Source organism: Tarenaya hassleriana, unplaced genomic scaffold, assembly GCF_000463585.1.
Source record: "Tarenaya hassleriana unplaced genomic scaffold, ASM46358v1 Cleome27, whole genome shotgun sequence".
Taxonomy (NCBI): Eukaryota; Viridiplantae; Streptophyta; class Magnoliopsida; order Brassicales; family Cleomaceae; genus Tarenaya; species Tarenaya hassleriana.
The window spans coordinates 1,433,398-1,457,493 of record NW_010965946.1 but is presented as its reverse complement, the minus strand read 5'-3'; the positions used below and the strand labels follow the sequence as shown (position 1 = coordinate 1,457,493).

At 40.9% G+C, this 24,096-nt stretch overlaps 7 protein-coding genes and 1 non-coding gene across 14 annotated transcripts in view; 4 read left to right on the top strand and 4 right to left on the bottom strand.

Annotated features, from left to right (window-relative positions):
- The window catches only part of LOC104817362, a 4,299-nt gene extending 1,711 nt beyond the window's left edge, over positions 1 to 2,588 (top strand). Inside the window, exons 2-6 of the mRNA XM_010546534.2 lie at positions 1 to 888; positions 976 to 1,595; positions 1,682 to 1,891; positions 2,017 to 2,237; positions 2,334 to 2,588. Of these exons, the coding sequence (XP_010544836.1) occupies positions 1 to 888; positions 976 to 1,595; positions 1,682 to 1,891; positions 2,017 to 2,237; positions 2,334 to 2,400 (2,006 nt within the window). The 3' untranslated portion in view covers positions 2,401 to 2,588. The remainder of the gene's footprint in view (positions 889 to 975; positions 1,596 to 1,681; positions 1,892 to 2,016; positions 2,238 to 2,333) is intronic.
- A 70-nt stretch (positions 2,589 to 2,658) lies between these two features.
- On the bottom strand, positions 2,659 to 5,315 carry LOC104817361 (phosphatidylinositol 4-kinase gamma 4-like). 2 transcript variants are annotated; one of them, XM_010546533.2, is made up of 3 exons: positions 5,058 to 5,315; positions 3,365 to 4,909; positions 2,659 to 3,274 (listed from the first exon to the last, which is right to left on the bottom strand). In XM_010546533.2, exons 2-3 carry the CDS (start codon positions 4,760 to 4,762, stop codon positions 2,864 to 2,866), a joined length of 1,809 nt encoding a protein of 602 aa, XP_010544835.1. In that variant the 5' UTR covers positions 4,763 to 4,909; positions 5,058 to 5,315; the 3' UTR covers positions 2,659 to 2,863. The 2 variants fall into 2 exon arrangements, with proteins under 2 accessions (XP_010544835.1, XP_019058509.1); XM_019202964.1 differs by lacking the exon at positions 5,058 to 5,315 and having other exon boundaries at positions 3,365 to 5,051.
- A 174-nt stretch (positions 5,316 to 5,489) lies between these two features.
- Positions 5,490 to 8,585, top strand: LOC104817360 (probable F-box protein At3g61730). The gene is made up of 8 exons (XM_010546532.2): positions 5,490 to 5,995; positions 6,606 to 6,805; positions 6,890 to 6,934; positions 7,118 to 7,279; positions 7,364 to 7,411; positions 7,701 to 7,871; positions 7,970 to 8,077; positions 8,327 to 8,585. Exons 1-8 carry the CDS (start codon positions 5,832 to 5,834, stop codon positions 8,407 to 8,409), a joined length of 981 nt encoding a protein of 326 aa, XP_010544834.1. The 5' UTR covers positions 5,490 to 5,831; the 3' UTR covers positions 8,410 to 8,585.
- Positions 8,586 to 9,856: 1,271 nt separating this feature from the next.
- Positions 9,857 to 9,927, bottom strand: TRNAG-GCC. The gene has a single exon. It is a non-coding gene; the product is annotated as a tRNA-Gly (tRNA).
- A 106-nt stretch (positions 9,928 to 10,033) lies between these two features.
- Positions 10,034 to 13,449, top strand: LOC104817359 (beclin-1-like protein). Its single transcript, XM_010546531.2, has 10 exons — positions 10,034 to 10,360; positions 10,853 to 11,193; positions 11,285 to 11,455; positions 11,546 to 11,670; positions 11,785 to 11,833; positions 12,019 to 12,177; positions 12,269 to 12,354; positions 12,472 to 12,543; positions 12,782 to 12,931; positions 13,042 to 13,449. The coding sequence occupies exons 1-10, from the start codon at positions 10,210 to 10,212 to the stop codon at positions 13,292 to 13,294; spliced, it is 1,557 nt and encodes a 518-aa protein (XP_010544833.1). The 5' UTR covers positions 10,034 to 10,209; the 3' UTR covers positions 13,295 to 13,449.
- Positions 13,450 to 13,623: 174 nt separating this feature from the next.
- LOC104817358 (mitochondrial inner membrane protein OXA1-like) lies at positions 13,624 to 17,014 on the bottom strand. 3 transcript variants are annotated; one of them, XM_010546529.1, is made up of 10 exons: positions 16,869 to 17,014; positions 16,052 to 16,522; positions 15,876 to 15,966; positions 15,721 to 15,768; positions 15,370 to 15,428; positions 15,170 to 15,245; positions 14,961 to 15,092; positions 14,500 to 14,607; positions 14,293 to 14,347; positions 13,624 to 14,150 (listed from the first exon to the last, which is right to left on the bottom strand). In XM_010546529.1, the coding sequence occupies exons 2-10, from the start codon at positions 16,501 to 16,503 to the stop codon at positions 13,897 to 13,899; spliced, it is 1,275 nt and encodes a 424-aa protein (XP_010544831.1). In that variant the 5' UTR covers positions 16,504 to 16,522; positions 16,869 to 17,014; the 3' UTR covers positions 13,624 to 13,896. The 3 variants fall into 3 exon arrangements, with proteins under 3 accessions (XP_010544831.1, XP_010544829.1, XP_010544832.1); XM_010546527.1 differs by having other exon boundaries at positions 16,052 to 16,519; XM_010546530.1 differs by lacking the exon at positions 14,961 to 15,092 and having other exon boundaries at positions 16,052 to 16,519.
- Positions 17,015 to 17,736: 722 nt separating this feature from the next.
- Positions 17,737 to 20,628, bottom strand: LOC104817355 (probable cyclic nucleotide-gated ion channel 3). Its single transcript, XM_010546522.2, has 9 exons — positions 20,399 to 20,628; positions 20,257 to 20,294; positions 19,758 to 20,154; positions 19,474 to 19,677; positions 19,100 to 19,392; positions 18,871 to 18,982; positions 18,561 to 18,779; positions 18,113 to 18,474; positions 17,737 to 18,003 (listed from the first exon to the last, which is right to left on the bottom strand). Exons 2-9 carry the CDS (start codon positions 20,292 to 20,294, stop codon positions 17,877 to 17,879), a joined length of 1,752 nt encoding a protein of 583 aa, XP_010544824.1. The 5' UTR covers positions 20,399 to 20,628; the 3' UTR covers positions 17,737 to 17,876.
- A 381-nt stretch (positions 20,629 to 21,009) lies between these two features.
- Positions 21,010 to 23,048, top strand: LOC104817356 (mitochondrial inner membrane protein OXA1-like). 4 transcript variants are annotated; one of them, XM_010546526.2, is made up of 4 exons: positions 21,010 to 21,126; positions 21,874 to 22,335; positions 22,420 to 22,510; positions 22,640 to 23,048. In XM_010546526.2, the coding sequence occupies exons 2-4, from the start codon at positions 21,890 to 21,892 to the stop codon at positions 22,811 to 22,813; spliced, it is 711 nt and encodes a 236-aa protein (XP_010544828.1). In that variant the 5' UTR covers positions 21,010 to 21,126; positions 21,874 to 21,889; the 3' UTR covers positions 22,814 to 23,048. The 4 variants fall into 4 exon arrangements, with proteins under 4 accessions (XP_010544828.1, XP_010544827.1, XP_010544825.1 ...); XM_010546525.2 differs by having other exon boundaries at positions 21,012 to 21,174; XM_010546523.2 differs by lacking the exon at positions 21,010 to 21,126 and having other exon boundaries at positions 21,596 to 22,335.
- The last annotated feature ends 1,048 nt before the right edge of the window (positions 23,049 to 24,096 follow it).

Here is a 24,096-nt window from a genome sequence, read left to right as displayed (position 1 = left end):
CTTCCGATCCTTCTAAAGAGAAACCGTTCATGAAGAAGAATGGTACTGGTTATAGGCCACGGGTCATACGTTCAGTGAAAGAGGCTAAAGAGTTCCTTTCAAATAGAAGTGTTGGTGAAGAGCTTTGCCAAGAACCCTCTCAGATGACAATTCAGGACAGGGAAAGATTTTCGAAGCAACAAGGAAACAATGATGAAGAGCCAAATGGGGTTAGAAGAAGGGCTTCAGAGGAATTGAAAGATAAAAACAAAAACTTTGATACAACCAGTTTCGACGGAATGTTTAAACTTACACTTGATTCAGATTCTTCTGGAAATTTTTTACAGGATGATAAAGATACTCTTGCCCAAAAGAACGATGGTCAGGAATTTATAAAACCTGGGCATAAGGATGAGGGACCAGACAAAGAGGGGAAATTTGTGAATTCACTGGAAGGGCTTGCAGCGAGTCGTAAAACAGCCAAAAGTTCTTTGGATAATGAGCATAAAGAGATGGAACAAGCAGCAAGGAGAGAGAACTGGATGGAGAAAAACTTTCATGAATTCGGGCCTATTGTTGAAAAGATGAGAACTGGATTTAGAGATAATTATATGGCAGCTCGAGAGAAAGAAAGCCTGCAATCCTCTACAATTACAGACATTGCGAAACTTTACCCTTACGAGGATGATGATGAACTTGAGTGGATGAAGGACGATAAACTAAGAGACATTGTCTTCCGTGTTCGAGATAATGAGCTGGCTGGTCGGGATCCTTTTTACTCAGTGGATGCTGAAGACAAGGCCATGTTCTTCCAAGGCTTGGAGAACAAGGTTGAGAAAGTTAATGAAAAATTATCTCACCTGCATCAATGGCTTCATTCAAACATTGAAAATCTCGATTATGGAGTTGGTAAACTATTTTCTTACCATTTTGGTTTGTTCCCTATATATTGAGCAAAATCATTCTTGTTTACTTGTTTTCCTCTTCTTGATTCAGATGGTATCAGTCTCCACGATCCACCCGAAAAAATCATACCACGATGGAAAGGGCCTCCACTAGAAAAGAGCCCTGACTTTCTTAATAACTATCATGAACAAAGAAGTGCATTGTTTTCTGGAAAATCTGCGTCGGAAACTCCCGTGAAGAAGGAAGAACAAAGCTCTCTTCAGAATCCGGCAGTGTCTGGTTCGATCGAGAATATTTCTACTTCATCAACTGACAGTTCAGCAAGTCAGTCGAAGATCGTTATAGAAGGAAGTGATGGTTCTATCAGGCCTGGAAAGAAGTCAGGAACGGAATTTTGGCAGCACACGAAGAAATGGTCCCGCGGGTTCCTGGAACTGTACAATGCAGAGACCGACCCAGAAGTGAAAGCTGTTATGAGGGACATGGGAAAGGATTTGGACCGATGGATCACTGAGGAAGAGATAAAAGATGCTGCTGAGGTAATGGATAAACTACCAGACAAGAACAAGAAGGTCATAGAAAAGAAACTCAACAAACTCAGGAGAGAAATGGAGTTGTTTGGACCTCAAGCTGTTGTCAGCAAATACCGCGAGTATGGACAAGAGAAGGAAGAAGACTATCTATGGTGGTTGGATCTTCCGCATGTTCTGGTCAGTAAAATTTTCCGTATTTTACAGACACAAAGTCTGAGTTCCTTACCGATTTTACGTGTAACTTTTTGTCCGAATGTCTTCAGTGCCTAGAGTTATACACAGTTGATGACGGGGAGCAACGAGTAGGATTCTATGCCTTAGAGATGGCGGCAGATCTCGAACTAGAACCCAAACCACATCATGTGATCGCCTTTGAAGACGCTTCTGACTGCAAAAACCTCGCTTACATCATTCAGGCTCACTTGGATATGCTTGGAAAGGGCAATGTTTTCATTGTCCCACGTCCACCCAAGGTACAGTTCTCTAAAGGCCCATCAGGAGAAAAAAAAACTTCTTTTTACTGCTTTTCTTGACATTACAAAGTGTTTCTTACTTACCGGTCATGTGGGTTCTAAGTGAATGCCCTTTTACATGTCAGGACGCCTTTCGGGAAGCCAAAGCAAATGGGTTTGGTGTAACAGTTATAAGGAAAGGGGAATTGAAGCTGAATGTGGACCAGCCACTGGAGGAGGTGGAAGAACAGATATGTGAGATAGGGAGCAAAATGTACCATGAAAAGATCATGGGGGAACGCTCGGTGGATATAAGCTCGCTAATGAAGGGCGTGTTTAATCTGAAATCCAAACCTACGGGAAGAAGGTAATGATGTTTGCCGACACAGAATGATCATCCTATAGTGTTTTCCTGCTTAAGATATATGGCAACTCCATATGTTTTACTCTCTCTATGTTTTAGGAAACGGTCAAAGAGGATACTGGAAAAGGGCTTCAAGCCTTCAAATAACCAAAAACCACAAACGTGATGATGCCTAGAAACGTTTGATGAGACTGGGACGTTCATCACTGATCGTAGAGTTCAGTCTTCCAGACAGGTCACAACCTACATTCAGGTCTAGAAGCAGTTAAAAATTTTACCTAAGATGTTGCCTCTTGTCTCCTGATTCAGACAGAAAATTAAGTTGAGATAAGCTAATTCTGTTTTTAATGTGCCTGATTGTCTCCTGTTTATGATTGGAAGCAAGGATTAGAGATCCAAATAAAAAAGAGGCAACTGAAAACAGTGAAAGAAAGAAATTTCATTGCCTGAAAATATATATCAAAGAAAAGACAAATGACTTTGCAACATCTTTCACAGATGACCAGGTCCAAAGAATTGATCAAATGATGGAAAACACCATTCTGCCAACAAGTTTATAGACAAAACCAACACTTCACCATCTTCCTGCCATGGTAATATGTACGAGAATATAATGGATTCGCCAACGCTCACACAGCAACACCATTTCCTACAGTGCCCTGAGAGCGAACCATCTCATCAAGACGGCGATCCATCAAAACAGATAAGGTATCTAAGAAAGCAGCTTCGCTCGTGCCTGGGAGCAGGGACTCCTCAGCTTCCGACACGATCTCCTCCAGAAGAGTTTCCTTTGTCAAAGTTTCTCTGCACATGAAGTTTCCAATGTCAAAAGCAGTTAGTCCTCTATCAACTCCTTTCTTCAGAAGCATGGTGGAGATGCGGAGTGTTCGGGCACACTCGAGTGGCATGTTCCATCCATGGAACTTCAGAAGAGCAATATCTTCCTCCGCGTTCAATGATCTTATATAGTCCACAGTCTCAAGAGAAAAGGGTTTTCTGGCTTGTGGCCAATAAAGCCACTCGAACGTACAGTCTTCAAACTGTGGCATAAGCATTGGCAAACATCAGTGTTAAGTCATCATTTCCACATCGATGGATAAACAGATATGATTAAGAACTAATATGCTTACACTTTCAGGTAAGCAGTAACCGTGATCGATTGGGACCAAAACATTCCTACCATCTTCGTCCTTACTCAGTAAGATGTTCCCACCATGCCTATCCGTGTTTGCCAGTCTAATATCCAGCACAGAGATCTTATGCACTTCCTCCACTGGAAATGCAGCTGGGCCCAATTCTTCACAACTGCCACTGTTCTCCATAAACATCTGCAGTGATCCCATCTTGGGTCTTATTCCTTTGGGATGGTTAAACCCATGATGCAGACATTTGATCATAGTTGTTGGAGGTACACCAGCAAAGCCTCTCTCTTCACCAGACAAAGACCTGCGTCCACCTTTGGGATGATCCAAAATGTAAGCTGCAACTTCCCTCAATGCCCCTTCTCCAACCTTTGTCCCTTTCTTCAAACCTTCGCCATTGAGTGATGTCGGTAACCCATGAGGATTATTGACTGCCATTGGTTCCTCATCGATTGGCTTAAATACAGCAACAAACTTCTGGCCAGATGAATCCTGCATGAAATAAGCTCCTCCTGTGCCCTCTCTCGATCTGACTGGGGAATTACCCCTTTCCAGTCCATCAGAAGCAGACACCATCATTTCCGAAACCACCAAAGGTAACTTAGCCTTGGGATTAACAATGACTGGGTCCAATGAGAAGCGATGATCTGAAGGCTTCCTCGGAAGAACAATGCCATTAGATTCCCGACTTTTTGCACCATGTGCTTCACCAACATCACATTCTATTCCATTGGTCTTTTTAGTAACATCATAATCTTTTCCATCATTCACTTGTGGGGCAACAATAGACAATTCGAAATTCTTTTCCACAGGCCTAGGATGAACTTTGGCAGGTTTCCGCACCACAAGATGCAAAACCGTGTCATTGTTTCTGCAGATGTCATCAACAAGCCTCTGGTCTTCCAGTTTCTCACCTTCATAAAGAATTTCCTGTTCATTGGGATCATCAAAGTCTTTTCCCTTTCTTGCAATCTGCTTTTTCACATACCCAATGTTCCTCCCCCTCTCCACATGAAACGTGTAGTGTTTCCCGCACGTAGTTTTAACCTCGAGGACCTGAAGATTAGAGACCTTGAGAACCAGATGCAGAATGTTACCATCACTCACACCGTATTCGCGGATATTCGAATTGCTCCTCGCAAGTTCACGTCCACTGCAAACAAGTTTCTGATTCCTCACTACAAACCCACGATACGATTGAATCCTGAGCTTAACCGATTGAATTGAGTCAGATTCCAGCACCCGCATTGGGACCATGGTTCCAGAGAGGGAAAGATAAACCACGATGGACTCGGCCGGGTAGGGATCCGCACAAGGATTCGTATGAACGAGGGACAATGGCGGCTCACTACGAACCGGACTAAGCGTGACACCAGCTGACGACATATCTAGCCTAGGATTCGAGAGAAAATCTCGAGAAACAACAGACTTTAAGCGGGAGATTTGTACAGAAATTCCGCCTATCTAACAACAGAGCATGAACCCTACAATTACAAATCCATGGCCTCTCTCCTTCCCAGAGACGACAAAACCCTAGAAAGAACAGATCAAACCCAGAAATCAGGGATGTATTCGCAACATGGAATCTCGTCAACGCTAATCATAATTCAAAAGGCGATGAAAAACAATGATCGATGAAAACCACTTAATGCGGGCCATAAAAACGAGAGCGGATTCTTACCAGGAGGAAGGAAAGAACCGAAGGAAAAATGGGGAGAAGAACAGGAGCTTTATGCACAACCCAATTATAGAAAAGTCGGGGAGTTAAGAGTGAATCAATGGCGTAGAAGACGTCGGTAGTTCCTGAAACAAGGGGACGAAAGAGTTGGAGAGAGAAAGCTGTCGAAGAAGTTACGAAGAAGGTACACTTGTCGCCGCATCGGATTCGCAGTCGTAGATGACGCGTATCGCAATTTAAGAAGTCAAGGCTTTCTCCTTCTGATTGGTCAAAAGACCAACGGCACTTAACGTTGATTATTATTCCCCCGTAAGCCAGAACGCTCGGGGGTAAAATCGTCATTCCCGGAAAACCCATAACCGAGTCAATAACCGGTACTAAAACTCAAAACCGAATACCAGCTCGGTGAATTTGGCAATTCTTGGTTTTTATTATGGTTTTTGTTGATTTAATTTCAGAAAAATTTGACGTAAACGTCATTAACAAATTAACAATCGGGAAGAATATACAAGGAGGTTTACCAAAAAAAAAAAAAAAGAATATACAAGGAGACGGCCCATCTCCTTCCGCAACACATGCCCAAAATAGCAGTACGTAGCAGGGCCCGATGAGGTTCACTGGTGAGGGTATAAACGTCAATTTACGGACTAAATTCAAATTCGCTGTGTCCTTCGCGCGTGTATATGTGTATAATCCCTGCGAAAAGATTTTAGAGCTCCTACCAAATTTGAATAACCTCTTTTCTTAACAAACTAGAGAGATTCTCAGAGAGAGAGAATGAGGAAGAGAGCCGGGGAGAGAGAAGAAGAGAGCAGAGGGAAGAAGAGAATGGAAGAGAGCAACAGCCAGAGGATCGGGAAAAGACTGAGAGGAAGCAGAGGCATCCATGGCTGCGTTTCTCCTCGGTGTTCTGCTTACTCGCTCCGATCCAGCTTCTCATGGTATTTTATTTCGCTTCGCAGTACATTCGGTTTCAATTTTATGTGAAATTCATCTCTAGATGTCTCCCGCTGCCGTTGTGGATATTATGCGAATTTGATTTTCTCCATTTTTACTGCTCCGTGATTTTGATTCGATCACGCGTTTCAATTTCATAATGTTCATGCGATTAGTTTTGTTATTTTGATTTGATGGATCTATGCTGATCAATCATCCTCTGATCTTTCCGGAACTCAAATACTGGAATCAGTTAGATTAATATGTGAATTTTTGTTGATGCGGATTTTGGTTCATTACTGTATGCACTGTTGCTGAGAAAACTATATCTTCTGGAATCGATCAATATGCAACTTATTCCGTTCTTCTTTTCCATTGTTATCTAGAAAACTTCGATAGGATTTCTAAATTTCTACAGCATTTTTTTCTCGTCAGAACCATGTTTCAGTTCCGCTTATGATGGCCAGATTCAAATAGCGGATCGATTTGAAAACGTATTAGTAACTCAACAGTGGATTCTTAAAGCGAATTCAAATTTGTAAGCCTTACGGTGATGGTCCTGTGTGTTTCTTCTAATGGACTCTCTACATCTTTGCTTCTCTCTGCAAAAAATAGGTTTGAGCAGGATATATGGACATACATTGCGAGATTTTTGGATGGCAAATCACTGGTGATGCTGGGAGCGACAAGCAAATGGTTCCATTTGGTCGTTATGGACAAGACTGTTTGGAAGTTTGCGTGTCTGCGTGATCTTCAGGTCCCCAAGCCATATCCCGTTTCTTTCAGCTGGATCAAGATATATGCTTCAGCTTTTGGTGAGGATGATACACACGGGGTTTCTACTTACATTTTGGTATATATACATTGGTAAACTAAGAAACAATAAATGGTCACTGCAGATGGAAGTCACTCTTATTTGTCCCGCCAGCAGGAAAAACATATTGGTCAGTCTCCTTGCTAAACACGTTGTATTCTCTTAAACTGGTAAAAGTAGTAGCCTAGCCTGACTGAATCATGATAACTAAGATGCTAAGCAAAACACTGGCCACCGATACATTATACTGTTGAAGATGTTTGAATTTAATTACCATTACACTGGGTCTCCTCATCTGGAATGTTAATTCTAGATTGGATGCGGATTGGTGCCTTTACACTCGACTCTCAAGTATGCCTCCTGACTGAGAATCTGAGAGGTCTGAGGATTCCAAAGGAAGGAACGATAGACCGGATGTTACAATCTTGTGGTTCATGTGTTATTAAAAAAATTAAAAGAGGTATTTGGATTGCAGGTAAGAAAAGTTTCTTCACCCATATCTTCTGGTACATGTTGCCCCAAATCCCAGATCTAACATAGTTTGTGCCAAAATTTTCAGATCTACAGCTAGTTCGTTGCCCTGTTTGTGACCTCAGCTCCTGTGATGGTAAAGAGCTCTAATGAACAAGATTTGTCTTGGCAACTTTGGGTAGAAAAACTTGGTTTTAACTTTTTGTTGCAAGAAAATATCTTACATGTCTTGCCCGAAGAAAAAAAAGAAATCCAGCACTATAGATGATGGTCTCTTTAATTTCTTGCGGCTTATATAGTCCAGATCCTCAACATACCAAAAATGTCATGAACAATACGCGAGGCTCTTCTTCCTCATGTTGGTTGGAACTCGGAAGAAAAGGTACAAGATAAATCACTAAAGAGTTTCCGTTCTTTTTGTGAAGGAACTATGCAGACACTGGATGCTAGACACATAGAGCTATTCCTTAACGAGGGCTACAAGGATGGTAGCTGGGACTACAATCTTATCGGATCTCACAAGATCCAGAAAGACGTCGGTGCAGCTTGTGGAGCCATTTTTGATCTGAAACACCTTAAAGAATCTTCTTCCTCCGGTAAATCAGCAAGTCAGCTTCACTGTTTGTTGTTAGTAACTAATCCTTTTGTGTTATAGCTTGACACGATCTCCTGCATTTTGGTTGAGAACTTTAAGGTGTCCTCGACCTCAAGTCCTGGACCGGAAACTCGAACGATTCTCAACCCAAAGCAGTTATCGCTCACCATGCTGTCGCGGTTCACACAAGATTGCAAGAAAACGAAGGTAGATATTACAGATATATCCTTTTCATCGATATTATAGACATACACGAATGGTTTAATCTCGTAATAGGATTTAATAATCTAGTTTAGTCTCCTGATTTGGTCTAACCTCTTATATGTATATAATATATACACGCTATTTCATTGAATAGAAAATCAAGACATTGCTATTCAACCACATCCCCATTGTGAGAAGCCGATTTGTTTTCAAGAGATATATATTCAGTTCCCTTTTACTTTGCTGAAGCAGGAATTCTTGTGAACTATCACACGATGAGAGCAGGGAAAGACGGAGACGTTGTTTCCATCAGAATCTCCCAGCAGCTACTTTGATTCTTCTCATATAAAAAAAAAACTCGAAGTTTTTGGTAATGGTATGCAAATTCTTGCCCCCTCTATTGTTCTTCCTCTTCAACCTCATCCCCAGATACATAACTGTATCCAAAAGTTATATACATTCGTCCTTGTTGTACTTTTTCAATGGCATTAAAAGACTGCAAAATTTTTTTGATACTTACAATCCTCATACAGCAGCGGTTACAGAAATTTCTGTCTGAGTTCGCACATGATTGAAATATAATAAGATTCAGTCCAACATTTTTTTTATTATCTCAATTCAGTATCTAGAATTTGATCCATGATAGGTTTCCTAATTGTCTATTTTACAATAAAGTTGTCTGCCGATCTAATTTTGATAATCATCTTACAATATCTTAGTACCCATCTTAAATTTCTAGCAATATTTACAACAGTATTATAACGAAATAAACAAGAAACAAGACGGTTTCAAAGTCTTCTTATTTATAGAAATACAATAAATCAATATAAATATCTAATATTCTTGTTTAAATTTTCGGATATATAAGCTAAATAAGCTCTCACCTTAGTGATATGACCTTGTAAATTCCAAACCTCGATGGTATGAAAATTTTTGTTAAGATCGCAGATATGTGAATGGATACTACGGATTGAGGAGATTTTTTCGGAAAGTAGATAATATATTTTTCAGTGTTTTCTTCACATATTTTGATAGGAATGCTATGCGAAATAGGAAATATGATCGGATTTAACTTTGAAGTTTATAAATATGTTCTGCATGTTTAACAAAAAAAATATATATATGTTCTGCATGCTAAGACGACGACAAGGAGAATGACCAAAAAAAATTGTCATCTATTTTATATCTAAATAATATAATATTTATAAACTATTAATTAAATATATATATATATATGATAAAAATCTGGGGTTAAGAAGGGATAAATAACTTTAAAAACAATAAAAAAATTTTAAAAACGAAAGAATCTAATATTCTTGTTTAAATTTTCGGATATATAAGCTAAATAAGCTCTCACCTTAGTGATATGACCTTGTAAATTCCAAACCTCGATGGTATGAAAATTTTTGTTAAGATCGCAGATATGTGAATGGATACTACGGATTGAGGAGATTTTTTCGGAAAGTAGATAATATATTTTTCAGTGTTTTCTTCACATATTTTGATAGGAATGCTATGCGAAATAGGAAATATGATCGGATTTAACTTTGAAGTTTATAAATATGTTCTGCATGTTTAACAAAAAAAATATATATATGTTCTGCATGCTAAGACGACGACAAGGAGAATGACCAAAAAAAATTGTCATCTATTTTATATCTAAATAATATAATATTTATAAACTATTAATTAAATATATATATATATATGATAAAAATCTGGGGTTAAGAAGGGATAAATAACTTTAAAAACAATAAAAAAATTTTAAAAACGAAAGAAACTTGCACCAGCCGGGAATCGAACCCGGGTCTGTACCGTGGCAGGGTACTATTCTACCACTAGACCACTGGTGCTTGACGTATAATACATTTAATAATTTACAAACTAGAAATCTTTGTATATTTGATTCGCCAATAATGTGAAATTGACTAATTGTATCGCGTTGAGTTTTGGAATTAGGAAGGTCGGATTAATCTACCGGAGATTCTTAACAAGCAAACATCTGGATTCTGGCCGCAATGGATGACAAGCTCTGAAGAAAGGCTCTTCACGATATCGTTGGTGCCAAACGAGAACCCTAGATTGCAGTACGACTTCTGTAAAACCCTTGTAATCGTGTGGATATTTCATGAGCGATGAGGAAGGAGGAGATTCCTGATAAGAGCCGAACTTTCCCGGTGGATCCGAACCTACCGAAATGGGTTTGTCAGAATTGCCACCACTCCCTCACCATCGTCGGCGTCGATTCCTACGCTGGCAAGTTCTTCAACGATTCCTCTCATTCTGGTTAGCGTTCTTCTTCCCCTTTCGCGCTTACTGTGCTAATTCCTGTTTTTTTTTTTTGTGATTCCTCTTTATCTGGGATGCAATTTAGAACCAGAGACCCCTCGGGATCAGTGGGAAAACTGGGACTTTGGGAATTGAAGTCTGATGATCGGATGAATATTGCTTCAATAAGGAAGTTTGATTTGGGTTCTTGTTTGGGGAAGAAAGTACCTACTTTATTCTCTTGCTTGCTTAAACTTTCCCGAATTGGCTTGCCCTTTTGTTCACTACCGCAATTTCTCAAGCCTCTAATTCCTAGAAGAACTGAGTACTCGATTCAATTTTATTGCGGGATGATTCGAGTCAGATTGGTGTCAACTTTTCTGGTTCTCTGACCAAAATCAAAATTTTAAGATGTTAACTTTCGCTGCATCATACGTTATGAATTGTGTTAGTGGTGTCAAAAAGTAGTTCTCACGTAGCTCACAGCGAATATCATTGAATACATTCCAGCAATGCAGGGCTCGTCTATGCATGGGGCTAATAGCGTATTGGGTTCTACACGCATGGACAACTCTTTTGTGGTTTTACCAAGGCAAAAGCCTCAAGGACAGGGCATTCCTCCACGTCCTCGTGGGACATCTGCTCACCCTGATGCTGGCCAATCTGGCAAGGCAATGGAAGAATCCTTTGTGGTTGTTTATAAGTCCGAGTCAACTTCTGATACTGGTGGTTCTCATATTCCATCGCTAGAAGTTGGCCATAACGGTCCTTTACATTCAAATCATTCTGGGTTTCATGCCACTATTAATGTCTTAACACGTGCATTTGAGATTGCGAGAAGTCAGACGCAGGTACCCCCGGGGTTATTCATATTCAGTTTTTGCTGACAAGTATTCATTGGGTAGAGTAAGCTTTCTTTACATTTTTTATGGGTTTTTCTAGGTTGAACAGCCTTTATGCCTAGAATGCATGAGGGTTTTGTCCGACAAACTAGAAAAAGAGGTCGAGGATGTGACGAGGGACATTGAAGCGTATGAAGCCTGCCTTCAGCGGTTAGAAGGAGAGGCACAAGATGTTCTTAGCGAAGCTGATTTTTTGAAAGAGAAACTAAAGGTAGCATCTGATTTTAGCATTTGATTTTCACTCTTTATGTTTGTATGTATGTATGTTGAATACCACTCTGTTTTTGTTCCTCCTACTTAGATTGAGGAAGAAGAAAGAAAACTTGTTGCAGCTATAGAAGAAACCGAGAAACAGAATGCTGAGATAAACAATCAATTGAAGGAGCTAGAGACAAAGGCAGGTCGCTTTAAAGAGTTGGAAGATAGGTTAGTATTTTCTAGTGGCCTGTGCGTTTGAAAAATATTTTGGTGAATTTTCTACTCATTGTCACGTATTCTTTTCTCACGTGTCTTTAATTTGTCTGGTTTGATATATTACAGGTATTGGCAAGAGTTCAATAATTTTCAATTTCAACTAATAGCACACCAGGTGTGTTGTTGATTGTCTCTTGGATTATCCCTCATTTTTATTTTATAAGAGAGATAAGTGGTTTCACTCCACTCCTTATCAAAAGTGCTTGACATATCTACCGCTAATGTGTATGATGATCTTATTATTGTGCACTAATGGCTACTCTGTATTCATTCATGAGCTTTATTGTGTTTTGTCAACAGGAAGAGAGAGACTCAATCTTGGCAAAGATTGAAGTTTCACAGGCACACCTGGAGTTATTAAACAGGACAAATGTATTGATTGATGCCTTTCCGATATGGCACGATGGTGAATTTGGAACAATTAACAATTTCCGGCTCGGAAGACTTCCTAAAGTACCGGTAAGCTTGGAAATTACCATGTACGCTCATTGCCTAGTCATAATCATCTAAACAAAAGTCTTATGAACTTGCCTGGATGTTGAAACATAAGGTTGAATGGGATGAGATAAATGCTGCCTGGGGCCAAGCCTGCCTTCTGCTCCACACCATGTGCAATTATTTCCGACCAAAATTTCAGTATCCTTATATCACAAGAGCGATTTGCAGCTTTTGTTTTGATACTTTTGAACATTTGTTTTGTGTTTGTTTGTTTGTTAAGATCTGGAGTTTATCCTTAACCAGTAACCTTTTTAGATGTCGAATCAAGATACATCCTATGGGGAGTTACCCTCGGATTGTGGACAGTGGCAACAACACATATGAGCTGTAAGTATTCCTTTTCACTGCTAGGGAATTTTCTGGTAGCGAATCACCAGTTATTCCAAGTTATGTTGTGTCAGATCTAGTAAACTGGTGGAAGTCCAACTTTGGGTGTAGTCCTCTTTTAACTTACAAATATCTTGCATAACTTGTGTATAGTTTTACATGAAGCGTACATGTGTTGTTGGAGTCTTTTTCCTGTTTCTTGGACATCTTGACTACGTTTGTTGTCACAAATCTTCAGGTTTGGCCCTGTGAATTTGTTCTGGAGCACCCGCTATGACAAAGCAATGACATTGTTTTTGACATGTCTGAAAGACTTTGCGGATTTTGCAAAGTCCAAGGATGTAGAGAACAATATCCCATCCGAGAAATGCTTCAAACTGCCATACAAGTTAATTCCACAACCTTTCAAACAAATCTAATCGCTGCCCGTTTTTTCTTATCGCGAAACCAAATCTCGGGCAAAAAACAGTAATCATGTTCTTCTTATGATATTGGCAGGATCGAGAACGACAAAGTGGAGAACTACTCCATAACGCAGAGCTTCAACAAGCAGGAGAATTGGACAAAAGCACTGAAGTACACATTATGCAACCTCAAATGGGCTCTCTATTGGTTTGTGGGGAACACGAATTTTCAGCCTCTCTCTGCTATGGCCTCTTCGCCTTCTGAAGTTTCAGCCGCCGGTTCTATATATGCAAAGCAGACAGGTCCAGATTCTAATTCCATTGCTAGAAACTCAAGAAATACCTGATAGATGTAGTACACAGATAAATAAGGCCCGGCTTGTCATACATACAGACATCTATGGTACAGTTTACATAAGACTCGGCTTGTAATTGAATCTTGGTATTTTGTTCTTTTTTTCTGTTACATGAAAATAAAAATTACATGATTGCGGCAGTTGTATTGGAAAAAGAATTTTATATTTTTGTTATTTATGTACGGAACAAGTATTAATAATCTTTATTTGAATCAATGAAACTCTTACTCCAAATAACATGAACTGACAAATACTGCCATACCCATTACTAAATAACATTGCCAGATGTAATGATCAAAGCGAAAATAGATTCTATTAGAGACTAAAAATGGAGCTCTAAAAACCTGTACTCTCATTCATAGATGTGAAGAGTTACATCCAGAGGGAAAGTTGCCCTGGTTCTTTATTTTCTCAGAAAGCAACTTGACATGATATGACATGCTACGACCTAAAATATCTGAAAGCCAACCTCGATCCAGAGAGAGAGAGAGAGAGAGTTCGAACATGTGAAAATGGATGAAGGGATAGGCCTGTCTACATGCAACATAACATAGGCCGAGGCATGGTAATGGTAATACCAAAATGGAGATGCCTCACTTGCTGTTCTTTATGTCTTTAATTTGTCTCTGAAGAGTTCTCATTCTCTGCCTCAGAACTGAATTCCGAGATATCCTTCTGTCAGAAACTCTCGATGTCTCAGAGGGTATGGGGATGTTCTCTCTAACTACACTCTCCTCTTTTGCTGGCGAAAAGGGAAAGTGCATAGGGGAGGGCGGCGATTGCTGGGTTGGCGAGTTGCCTAAAATCGGGATATTCAAGAGCCTCCTCACCTCCGGCCGTTTTAGCACTGCGTATGTACACACAGGAAAGAGCGAATCAGAATTCTAGGATTTGTCAAACGCAAGTTTTAAGACAGGCTGCAAGAGCGAGGATAGATGTTATATATGCATGGAAAAAGTTGTGTTTTTTTTTATCTGCAAGAGACTTGCCAAGTCCATATCCAATCGAAAACAGGTTGGAAGTAAGCCAGAAACCGAACAATGCCTGCAAAGATATTAGTTTACTTAGCATTGCTTTTACAACTGCGGAAACATTATATTTCTAATACTATGCCCAATATTATGTCAGAACATATGATATTGAGATCCAACTTTTGGCGTCAAAGATCCATCTATGCGCTAGGTTGTATTTCTTACAGTTTCGAAGCTCATCATGACGGGAACCAAGACAAAAGAAAGGATCCTTGAGACTTTCTTCATAGTTCCAGCCATTGGATTCCCTTCATGGCCTGCCGCCATGTCGCACTACAGAAAAGGACTGATGGTAATTAGTAGCATGTTACATGCCACATGTACAAAAAGAAAACCACGATTACTATAAGCCAAGAGACGGGGCAGTAAAAGGGCAAGGGGGACACATGGTCAAAGATATAACTCAGGTGAAAGCCTTTCTGAACTACAGAAGACTAGAGTAGCTCCAGGATTCAACCGTATCTGGTTTTGTCAATATTCAGATACAATTAAATCACACTGATAAAAGTTCATGGCTTAAACTTTGGAAACCATTTGCACCATGTAAAGTATATCGTCACTTAGATCTTAAATACAATAAGTTAACAGGGATTATATGCAAATTCTAGGAAATATTAAAGTCCTACCTCCACTGTAATCAAGTAAGTAAGTGCAGTGAGCAGAGGCAAGACATATGAGCTATCTGGAATTGAAAGATCAGTAAACCAGAGAGTACCACCGCTTTTAAATGATGGGACTTTCTCTGCCATATTTCTAATCTGCAGGCAAGAATCCAAAAATAAGTGGAAATTAATGACCAGACCCAACGCTAAGACACTAAGCTAATATAGCTTACCGCAAAGAAGAAGCTGACAAAGATGGTTCCTTGAATAAGAACTCCTTTCAGAGGAGTAAGCGGAGTTACTCCATATCTAAGCCAATCCCGAGAAATGTAATACACACAAAGTGCAATTAGCATAGAAGCATACCAGTATCATTGAAGAGACTAATTCACATCTTGCAGCTGTCCTAGCTAGATGGAAAATTAGAACTTACTCATGAAATAATGCTTGCATCCGTTTTTTACCATCTGCCATGGTTTCAGGATCCATAGTCTAGAAAACAACAAATATAAGCACCAAACATATTAATTGAAATCATCATCAAACTCTGAAAATCTACCCAATCGGACTACTGTTCAAACAAATGATGCACTGAAAAGTCACACATTTGATTGGAACTTCACCCATGAACACTAAAAATGACACAAGAAAACTGGAAGCCTAGTCTCTTCTGTTATTGCGAAACCACAAACCAGAAAGTTATTTGTCTGATGCTACATTAATAACCCAGAATTTGCCATGTGCACAATGAACATTTAAGACAATGAACTTGAAAAAGTTGTACCTTACTATTCATCTCTTCTCTTAACTCCTCCAAGCGTGGCTTCAGCATCTGCATGGCCATGATAGATAATTATAAGTGGATAAAAGTAGCATGTCCTAGAGCACACAAAGTGACACTAAATGACAATATTTATTTGAACATATATCAAAACTGACTTCGAGTTTGAAGGTAGCCTTCAGTTGATTCAGATGGGCAGGAACTGTAAGCCCACGGATAATCAAAGTCGTCATAACTATTGACGCCCACCTGGAAAATAGAAAGAACTACTGAGCATACCGATAAACCAATGTCAAGAGAAAAGCCAAGTGAAAAAAAGAGTTAAAAGTCATACCAGTTCAGACCAGTAAATGAATGCACACCATCAACCAAGTATTGCAAGGCCGCAACAGGATAAAAAGAATCTGCAGCTGCAATAGCCACCTCGTTTATTACAGGAACGGAGCTTGCCACAGCTTCAATGGTCCCATCAGGGATAATTTCCTCCGCCGCAAAGTCAAAACCATCGACCTTATCTGACCATTCTTCCGGTGTAGAGCTCATATGCCTACAAGACGAGAAACCAAAGCCGACTGGGCCAGCTAATGACCGATATTGCCTCTCTCGGAATAGAGAGCTCAACCTGTTAGTCCCATTATGTGGCAAGACTTTGTGGATCATTGTACCAAGGTTTTGAGACGCTGTATCAGTGTCATCCTTATTATTACCAAGGAGATGACCACAAGACGGGTAAAACCTTCTTTGAAAAATTTGAACTCTTCTCGAGACACCGTGCAAACTGGCCATTTGTACAAAGAATTTCCTGCTAACAAAGCAGTTTTCTCTCAGTAACACGTTCAACATACATATCATCTAGAGCAGAATCATATAAAAAGAACAAGAGTTCCAAAAATTTTGCACAAGTGATCTCCCAGGGAAAAAAAAACAAGCAGAGTATTCGAAACAGCCAAACAGGAGCAGCTTCATGAGTTCTGGAACACAGCATTTGTTGTCTGAATATTCCAAGAAGAAAAACTCAACACTTAAGCATCAAACAGAGCCCTATTTTCTCCACAAAAAAGAGCTCAACCTAAACCCCAGCGCAAATTCCATTTTCAGGAGTTCCCCGGATTTCTAGGGAACCAAACAGAAAAAAAAATGGAGAACTTTACCTGGATAAATGCTCTGTAGCGCTCCTGCGAGAGGCACAGAGATATCGATCACACACTTCAGCGAGATCCTAGGGCTGAGATTTTTGTGCCGGACGTACAAAGTAAGCGCCGTCCTCTCCGCCGGCAAGAACAAATTAAACGCACCGTTTTAGGCTTCTAACGGCTCCACGGCCTCCGTTTGCCTAAGACGTTTATAAATCATAAACAGGCCGATAGGCCCAGATATAATAAACATATGATTAATGGGCCTAAGGGCCCGATAGAAATCTGCAACGGCGCGATCTTCAGTTCTGTGTGGGCCCCTAAAACGGTTAAAAGCACCTCTGGAAATGGCGGAAATGACAGTACGTTGAATACACGATTTCTCTTTGAAAATGTTAAAACATGGAATTCAAATGAAGCCATCGAAGGTGAAGAAGCACTGACATCATGTTTTTTCCTTTGAAGCTTTTCCATGCCTCTTCTGCTTCTTGTTTGATTGCTGAGAAAATGCGATGAAACGATTAGGGAAAATTTCTCGCAACTCGGATGGGTGTTTCGTACTCGAATGAAAGTGCTTTAGGGTTTCCGAATGGTGGCGATCGTGAAAATCTTACTCCACATGCGTTATTCTTCCGCATTCCGACAAGTGTTTGCTCTTCTGATGCCAACATCTTAGGTTTTTCAGACATTTCTCAATGCCCTTTCATGTTCTTCGTCATAACAAAGATGATGTTATGACTCTCCAGATCAGGTATTTTTCTTTGTAAAGCCTTGACGCATTGGAATATATCTTGATCTAATGGCCCATTCACATATCTCGTACGCAAGTGCATTCAATCAATATCTGTCTCTAGTTCTCCTCTTTATTAAACATTTTATTCTGAGAAATCTCGCTTTCGAATACATACGAATAATGTAGGGAAGTATAGCTATAAGATCATGAGTTCAATTACACACATTTAAGCTTCTCTCTCTCTGGAGGAGACTAGTTGTAATGAAATCTGGTTGAGTGTTGTGCCTTCTGGGTCACTTTTGAAGCTTGTTCTGGTATTGGCCTCCTTCTGAACATACAGAAAGCTTTCTTCTGCGATGTGTCCTCCATGCTGTTTGGATGAAACATGCCGCCCATCTCCGTTGCTGCGCCGAATGGTACCTGAAATTTACAGCAAACCAGATGAAGGGATTTTTTTCATTGTTGTTCTTTTTTATGTCTAGTTTTGTAATAAGAACCGGAAATGCTTTCATTTTCAGACTCTTCTTGCCTGAACATGTGCCGGAATTGCAGGCAATGGAACCAAGAATACCGAGTCGCAACAAATTCGAGGTCATCAGCTGATAGGACAAAGCCTTTGACATCAGTTAGAGCCCATATGGTATTGCTCGAGATCGGAAGTTGAGGAGAGGAAGGGAGACTTAGAGCCCATTTAAGAAGATCTTCACAACAGAAGTCACCAGCCACGAGGCAGAATGAATGAGAACTCAGGTTGCCTTTCTGTATAAACAACATATTCTCGATGGCTTCACCTTGTTGCACAATGTAGCTGTTCTGAGAGTAGAACACTGGTTTCATTAGGATGGATATCGCATTCAGTTGCCAGACATCTAGGATCTTGAACAAAGGAACCTGGAAATTGAGAGTTTTGTGAATTGACCGATGGTAGGTGTATGAATGTGAATGAAAAGAAGGGTATGGAGTGAAAAGATTCATACTTTCTTAAGCAAGTTCAGACAGAGATGGCTTTTAATGTCTTGTTTGATATCTTCTGGAAGTTTACCGAGAAGAGCTTCTTCATCGACTCCTCCGGTTTTTCTCCATCTGTAACGCTCATATCTCCTAATACGCTCTCTCATCTCCCCTGGCAGGCCCCGGTGAGACATCCATAGTTCTCTGTCTCTAGCTTTCTCTTCTTTCTCCTCTTGCAAATACTTCTGCAATCACAAAGAAAAACCTTTTAAGCATATCATGTTTTGCTCTATCAAGCTTTGTGAAGCATAAAGAACTCTGAAGAAGGAGCATTACCTGCATTCTGCCAATGAGCAGAGCCAACAAGATTAATCCAGAAAGACAGATGATGATAGCAAAAGATATGTCCCCAATAAAGCTGCCTATATTTAGGTTTTGGCCTAGAGCACTGGTAAATAAATGGTAATTGTGAGGAAGAAGATCCATGTCTAAGTCGGCACAAAACACTTTCAAAGGTAAGGCAACAACTCTTGTACACTGTTCGAAAATGTTAGGAAGTACGAACCTAAGATTACGGAGACCCCACCAGAAGCAGTGGAAAAACTTCTTAGGGTCCCTTGATTCGGTAATACCATACTGAAGTGCTTCAGTGAACATCCCGAAGTTGAACACTTCAGGGTCTGAGATTTGGTCGGGGTTGATTAATGGGCATGACCCGTTTAAGAAAAGCCGGTTGTCTCCACCAGCTTGAGCACAGTAGAGATTCTCTATAACACATCCATGTATCTTTTTACAGGCATCTCGCCAACACCTGTCTTTCCTTTCTATCGCGACCGAGTACCAGAAAGCTCCAAAAACCTGACAGATATCACAGTTTTCTAACGACTATCGGTCCTTGAGAATGTCGTAACATGAGCAGGGAAGGAGCGTAGAACTTACATGACTCGCTAGTATGTAGAGGAACAGGTTGAAAGCAGCTCCGGTCCACCTGCTCTCGGTCACTCTACCCGAAACTCTTGTCACTTTTCTGTAAAGCGGATAGGTTCGGATGATCCTCGGTGCGTATTGGCCTACTATAACCCATTTCAGCTTCTGCCTCGTCATTGGAAGCTTCGCATTCGGAGTGTCAAACCAAGAAAACACCTGCAAGGATTTTGGAATTTCATAAACTCTCTATAATCTAACATATCTTCTCAATTGAAACCATTGCAGATGTCACAGACCTGAGGGAGAGGGAGAATAGAGAGAATGTCAATCACCAAGTATAGGTGTTGATGCCAGTTAAGGACACGTTTGCCACGGAAATAAAACAAGAAGCGATTCATGTATAAGCCGTCGAGAAAGGTACGGAAAACGACAGCTATTATCTTCATTGTATTGTCCCAAGCAAGGCAGAATCTGTCACGTTCGAACACGGGGATGTAGAAAAACAGAGGATCCAAGGCCAAACCCACCACAGCAACCACCAGGAAAATCTTTTTCCAGTTCCGGACACAGCCATTCTCCTGGTCTTGCGGGTCTTCTCCTCCACATTTATAGGGCTCGGTCACCTTCTTGAAACATCGTTTCACAGTCTTGAGAACACCCATTGAAGCTCTCTCCGGATTCGGTTTATCAAAACTTGTTTGATTAACCAAAAAAAAGAAAGAGACATCAACACATTAAAAAACCTCATTGTTTAACCATTTAACAGATTAACTGTATCGCCCAAATTGATCATACCTTACTATGTTTCTCCGAGGATTCATGCCTTCCTCCATCTGCAGTATTTTATCCATCAAAGCCAGAAAGCAAAATATGATTTTTTTTTTCAATACCCTTTTGATCATTCTGACAATAGATTAGCGTATCTAATGCTTCATACCTTAACCAAAGCTGATATAAGCTCCTCGTCGTCTCTAATGCGCTCCTTCACGTTTGCGAGAGAAAAGAGTTATATAGAGCAAAGTTTCGGATGCCATTAAATCGTGGAAAATTCGAGTGAGTAATTTCTAGTGAGGAAGTTCGAGGAAGATGATGCCTTCGCAGCCGTCGGTACCTCATGCATGCATGCCAAACTAAAGGACAAAAAAATGCAAGTCGGGCGAAGAGAAAAAAGAACTAGTTGAAGCTAGCGGACGAGTTGACTCAAAGATTAGACGAGTCAACCCAGTGACCAGAATTGGCAATTTATTTTTCTTTAATCAAGTTGGCAGATTTAATGTGGAACCTGTGGGTAAATGTCTTCAAATCCGTTGAAGCAGGTGGAGGGTTTCGTGACTCGAGCAAGTGCGGGCGAAAGGCGAGTGGGCTCCAGAGAGACGAGGAACACGACACGACAGAGTTTCTCGGTCAAGGACGAAACGACGTCGGTTAACTAAGCGTATAACGGTAAATATGTAGCCGAGAAGGTAAGACTAGTCGTCTTGGGATCATGGGCTCAAACGAATCAGATTATGGTGGGCCCTCTAGGCCCAATAGAGCGGCCTCGGCGAACGACTTGTACGGTTGCCTAAATCGTGAGGTGTGTCACGCCATGTGCATGGCGGGAATGACCGTACGTGAAAACCCAGTCCTCGACTCCTTATGAATCATCAACACTCCGAATTCAAAGTAAGACCCAGAATCTCCCTCGACGTTGAAGCTTTTCTTGGTCCTCTGGTGAGTGGTTTGAGTTTTTTGGTTTTGGTAAGCCCATTCGTTTTGCGCTTCCTGTTTGTTTGCTGGGAAAAACGAGGTGAAGCCGAGAAAACTTTCTGCAACTCGTACGGTCGTTTAGGTCTTGTGCTCAAAGAGGATAGCAGCTTAGGGTTTCCATTTGATTTGTGTTGGCCAAATCTGAGATGGAACTTGTTTCTTTCTCTGGATTTCTCGGGAAAATATTATTCCCTCTTCTGGAAGATATTTGTTTTTCGTCTGGTTTCCTCTGTAAACATTTGCAACTAGTAGATAGCGTTTCTCTACAGATCTACAACCATCACATATGATTTCGTATTTTCACGTATGCATATTCTCGTTTATTTAAAGAAAGTGAAGCGTAAACAGTGCAACCGACTGAATAACAAACCTGGAGATTTTCCATCTTCCCTGCTTCAATTTTCTCGCCTTTTCTCGGCTTGATCTTAAAATTCACAAAGGTGAAGAGACTCTGTTGTGTACTTTTTATCTTTTTCTTGTTTCTGCATTACCTTTCCGATGCATCCACTCTTATTGCTTCTTTACTTCCTTGCTAGCTGGAACTCGAACTCGAAATGTTTCAGTGTCCTATAGAACTCTGGATCTTTGTGCTAAAGCATTGGATTGTTAAATCGTCATTTTCCTCTGTCTGGTATCTGAATTCTGTGTCATGTCTTCGTCCAGGAAATTCCTACTAGAAATGGCTTGTTTGCGCAGTGTCTGGAGGAGGACAAATCTTTTGCCTAGACAGTTCTGGATGCTCGAACGCCCAGTTCTTCGTGCTAACAAAGATGATACCGGAACTGATTGTCTGAACTCAAGTCCTTTGACTCGTGGAGTGCATAGTCAAGCTCGTAGGCTTGATTTTTTGTTGGAAAGGAAGAAACACACATCTTTTGCCCGGCCATTGGGACCTGGCTTCTTTCTCTGTAGGCACATGTCTTCGAAACCAGGAGAATGTTCGAACAAGATCGATTGCAATCCCGCAGTTGTTGAGGAACTTGTCCCAGAAGAATCTTTGGAAGCAGTAGTCACTCAAGTCATCTCAGTTAACGAGGCGGCATTAGCGGCTGCAGATTCTTCTCTTCCAGTTGCTGCCATCCAGCACTTTATTGACAGTGTTCATGCGTTTACAGGCTTCAATTGGTATCAATTTAGTTTTTGTTCATCATGCTTCTTGCTTATATATACTTTGTGGTTGGCTTCTAAACCATTTACGCTGCTGTGTAGGTTCGCATCCATAGTTCTCTCGACGTTTCTCGTCAGAGGACTATATATCCCAACCCGTATAAAAGTTTTGAAGACGGTTCCACATTTAGTTGTTAGTTTTCCATGCTTTTTTCTTGGCCTGCCAACTGTTATCAAATTCCTTTGCAGCATTTAGTTTCTTTTCTTGCGTCTCGCAATAGTTATAATCCCTGTTCACAAGTCCTTCATCTTGCTCTTTCAGGATATATACCAACATTTGGGGAAATCGTTCAAGGTTTGTTATTCTTCTGATAGACCTTTCCGGATTTACAGAAGAAGGAACAAGCGGGGACACGTCGAAAGGCATACAAGTGGGCAGCAAGAGGATCATCAGAAGGAAGAACACAAAAACTCAGAAGGAAGAGGAGCGAAATGAAGTACGAGGGCAGCTGAGAGTTGTTATGATTCTATTTCTATCCATATTCAGGTTTTATGCCACCTCATCAGTAGGTTGTTAAGAGAATCCTATATAGCTACGTTAGGGTTAGGGGATTTGGGGTTATCGATTATTTTGAGAATAGATTTGGTTTTGGAGAGTTGAGCCTCTCGAATAGCTCTGGACATTGTATTTCAGTGGATGGAAATACAATTCTGAATCTTATTTGATTTCAGTACTCTATCAAATTGGTATCAGACCGTCAGATCCAGAATGCCGCCAAAAGATCAAAAAGATCACAGGTTTGAGCAGTTGGAGGAGACGATGCATACCAGGTTGGGTGAGTTTGCTGATTCACTAGGAGATCTGCAGGGTTCTGTGATTAACCTGCAGAAGGAGTGCAGCCAAATTCCAGCGATGCGGGACATACTGGAGAAATTGTGTTCCATGCTTGGTCAAGGGGTGGGACCTTCAAAGGTAACTCCAGATCCGATGGCTTCAGCTGGTTTGTCGACGTGTGATCAGCCCTCCGTACGATTGGGAAAAGCTCCGATGGATGATCAGATGAGTCCACCGCCGCATTCCCCGGTTGCGATGGCTGAACCCGTGTTGGGAGATGTAGCACCGACACCCGATTGTGCTCTGTTTATGGCTGGTTCGGAGTTAGCATTGAAGAAGATAGAGATGCCTGTCTTTGAAGGTGTTTTCGTTGCTGATTGGGTTACTCAAGCCGAACGCTATTTTGCTATGGGAAGAGTCGGTGAATGCGAGAAGATTCAACTGGCAGTGATGAGTTTTGAGAGCCAAGTTCTCCACTGGTTCAATTGGCAACACCGTCGGCGGCCGTTCCGAGGATGGCCGGATCTGCGAGCTCGCATGTTGGCCCGTTTCGATGCGAAGGTGGTAGGAAAGCCTAGTGATCGTTTGTTCACCCTGAAACAACATCGATCGGTGCTGGAGTACTTGCAGATTTTTGAAGAATTGCTTTCTCAATTGAATGACGTGTCAGATGATGTTCTAGAAAGTGCTTTCAAAAATGGGCTTAAGCCCAATCTGCGTAATATGGTGGAGGCCTTTAAGCCTCAAGGAATTGAACATGCCATTGATCTAGCCTTACATCTGGAACATAACCCTCTCTGTATGGGTTCGATTGGGGTTCGACAGTGGGACAATAGAGTTCCAAAATCGGGGTCAGGTCATAATTTTCGCACCGTGTCTCTTCCTACGGGGAATGGGGGTTGGCAGAATCGCAGTTCGTTGGGCCGTCATGTTGAGAGCTATAA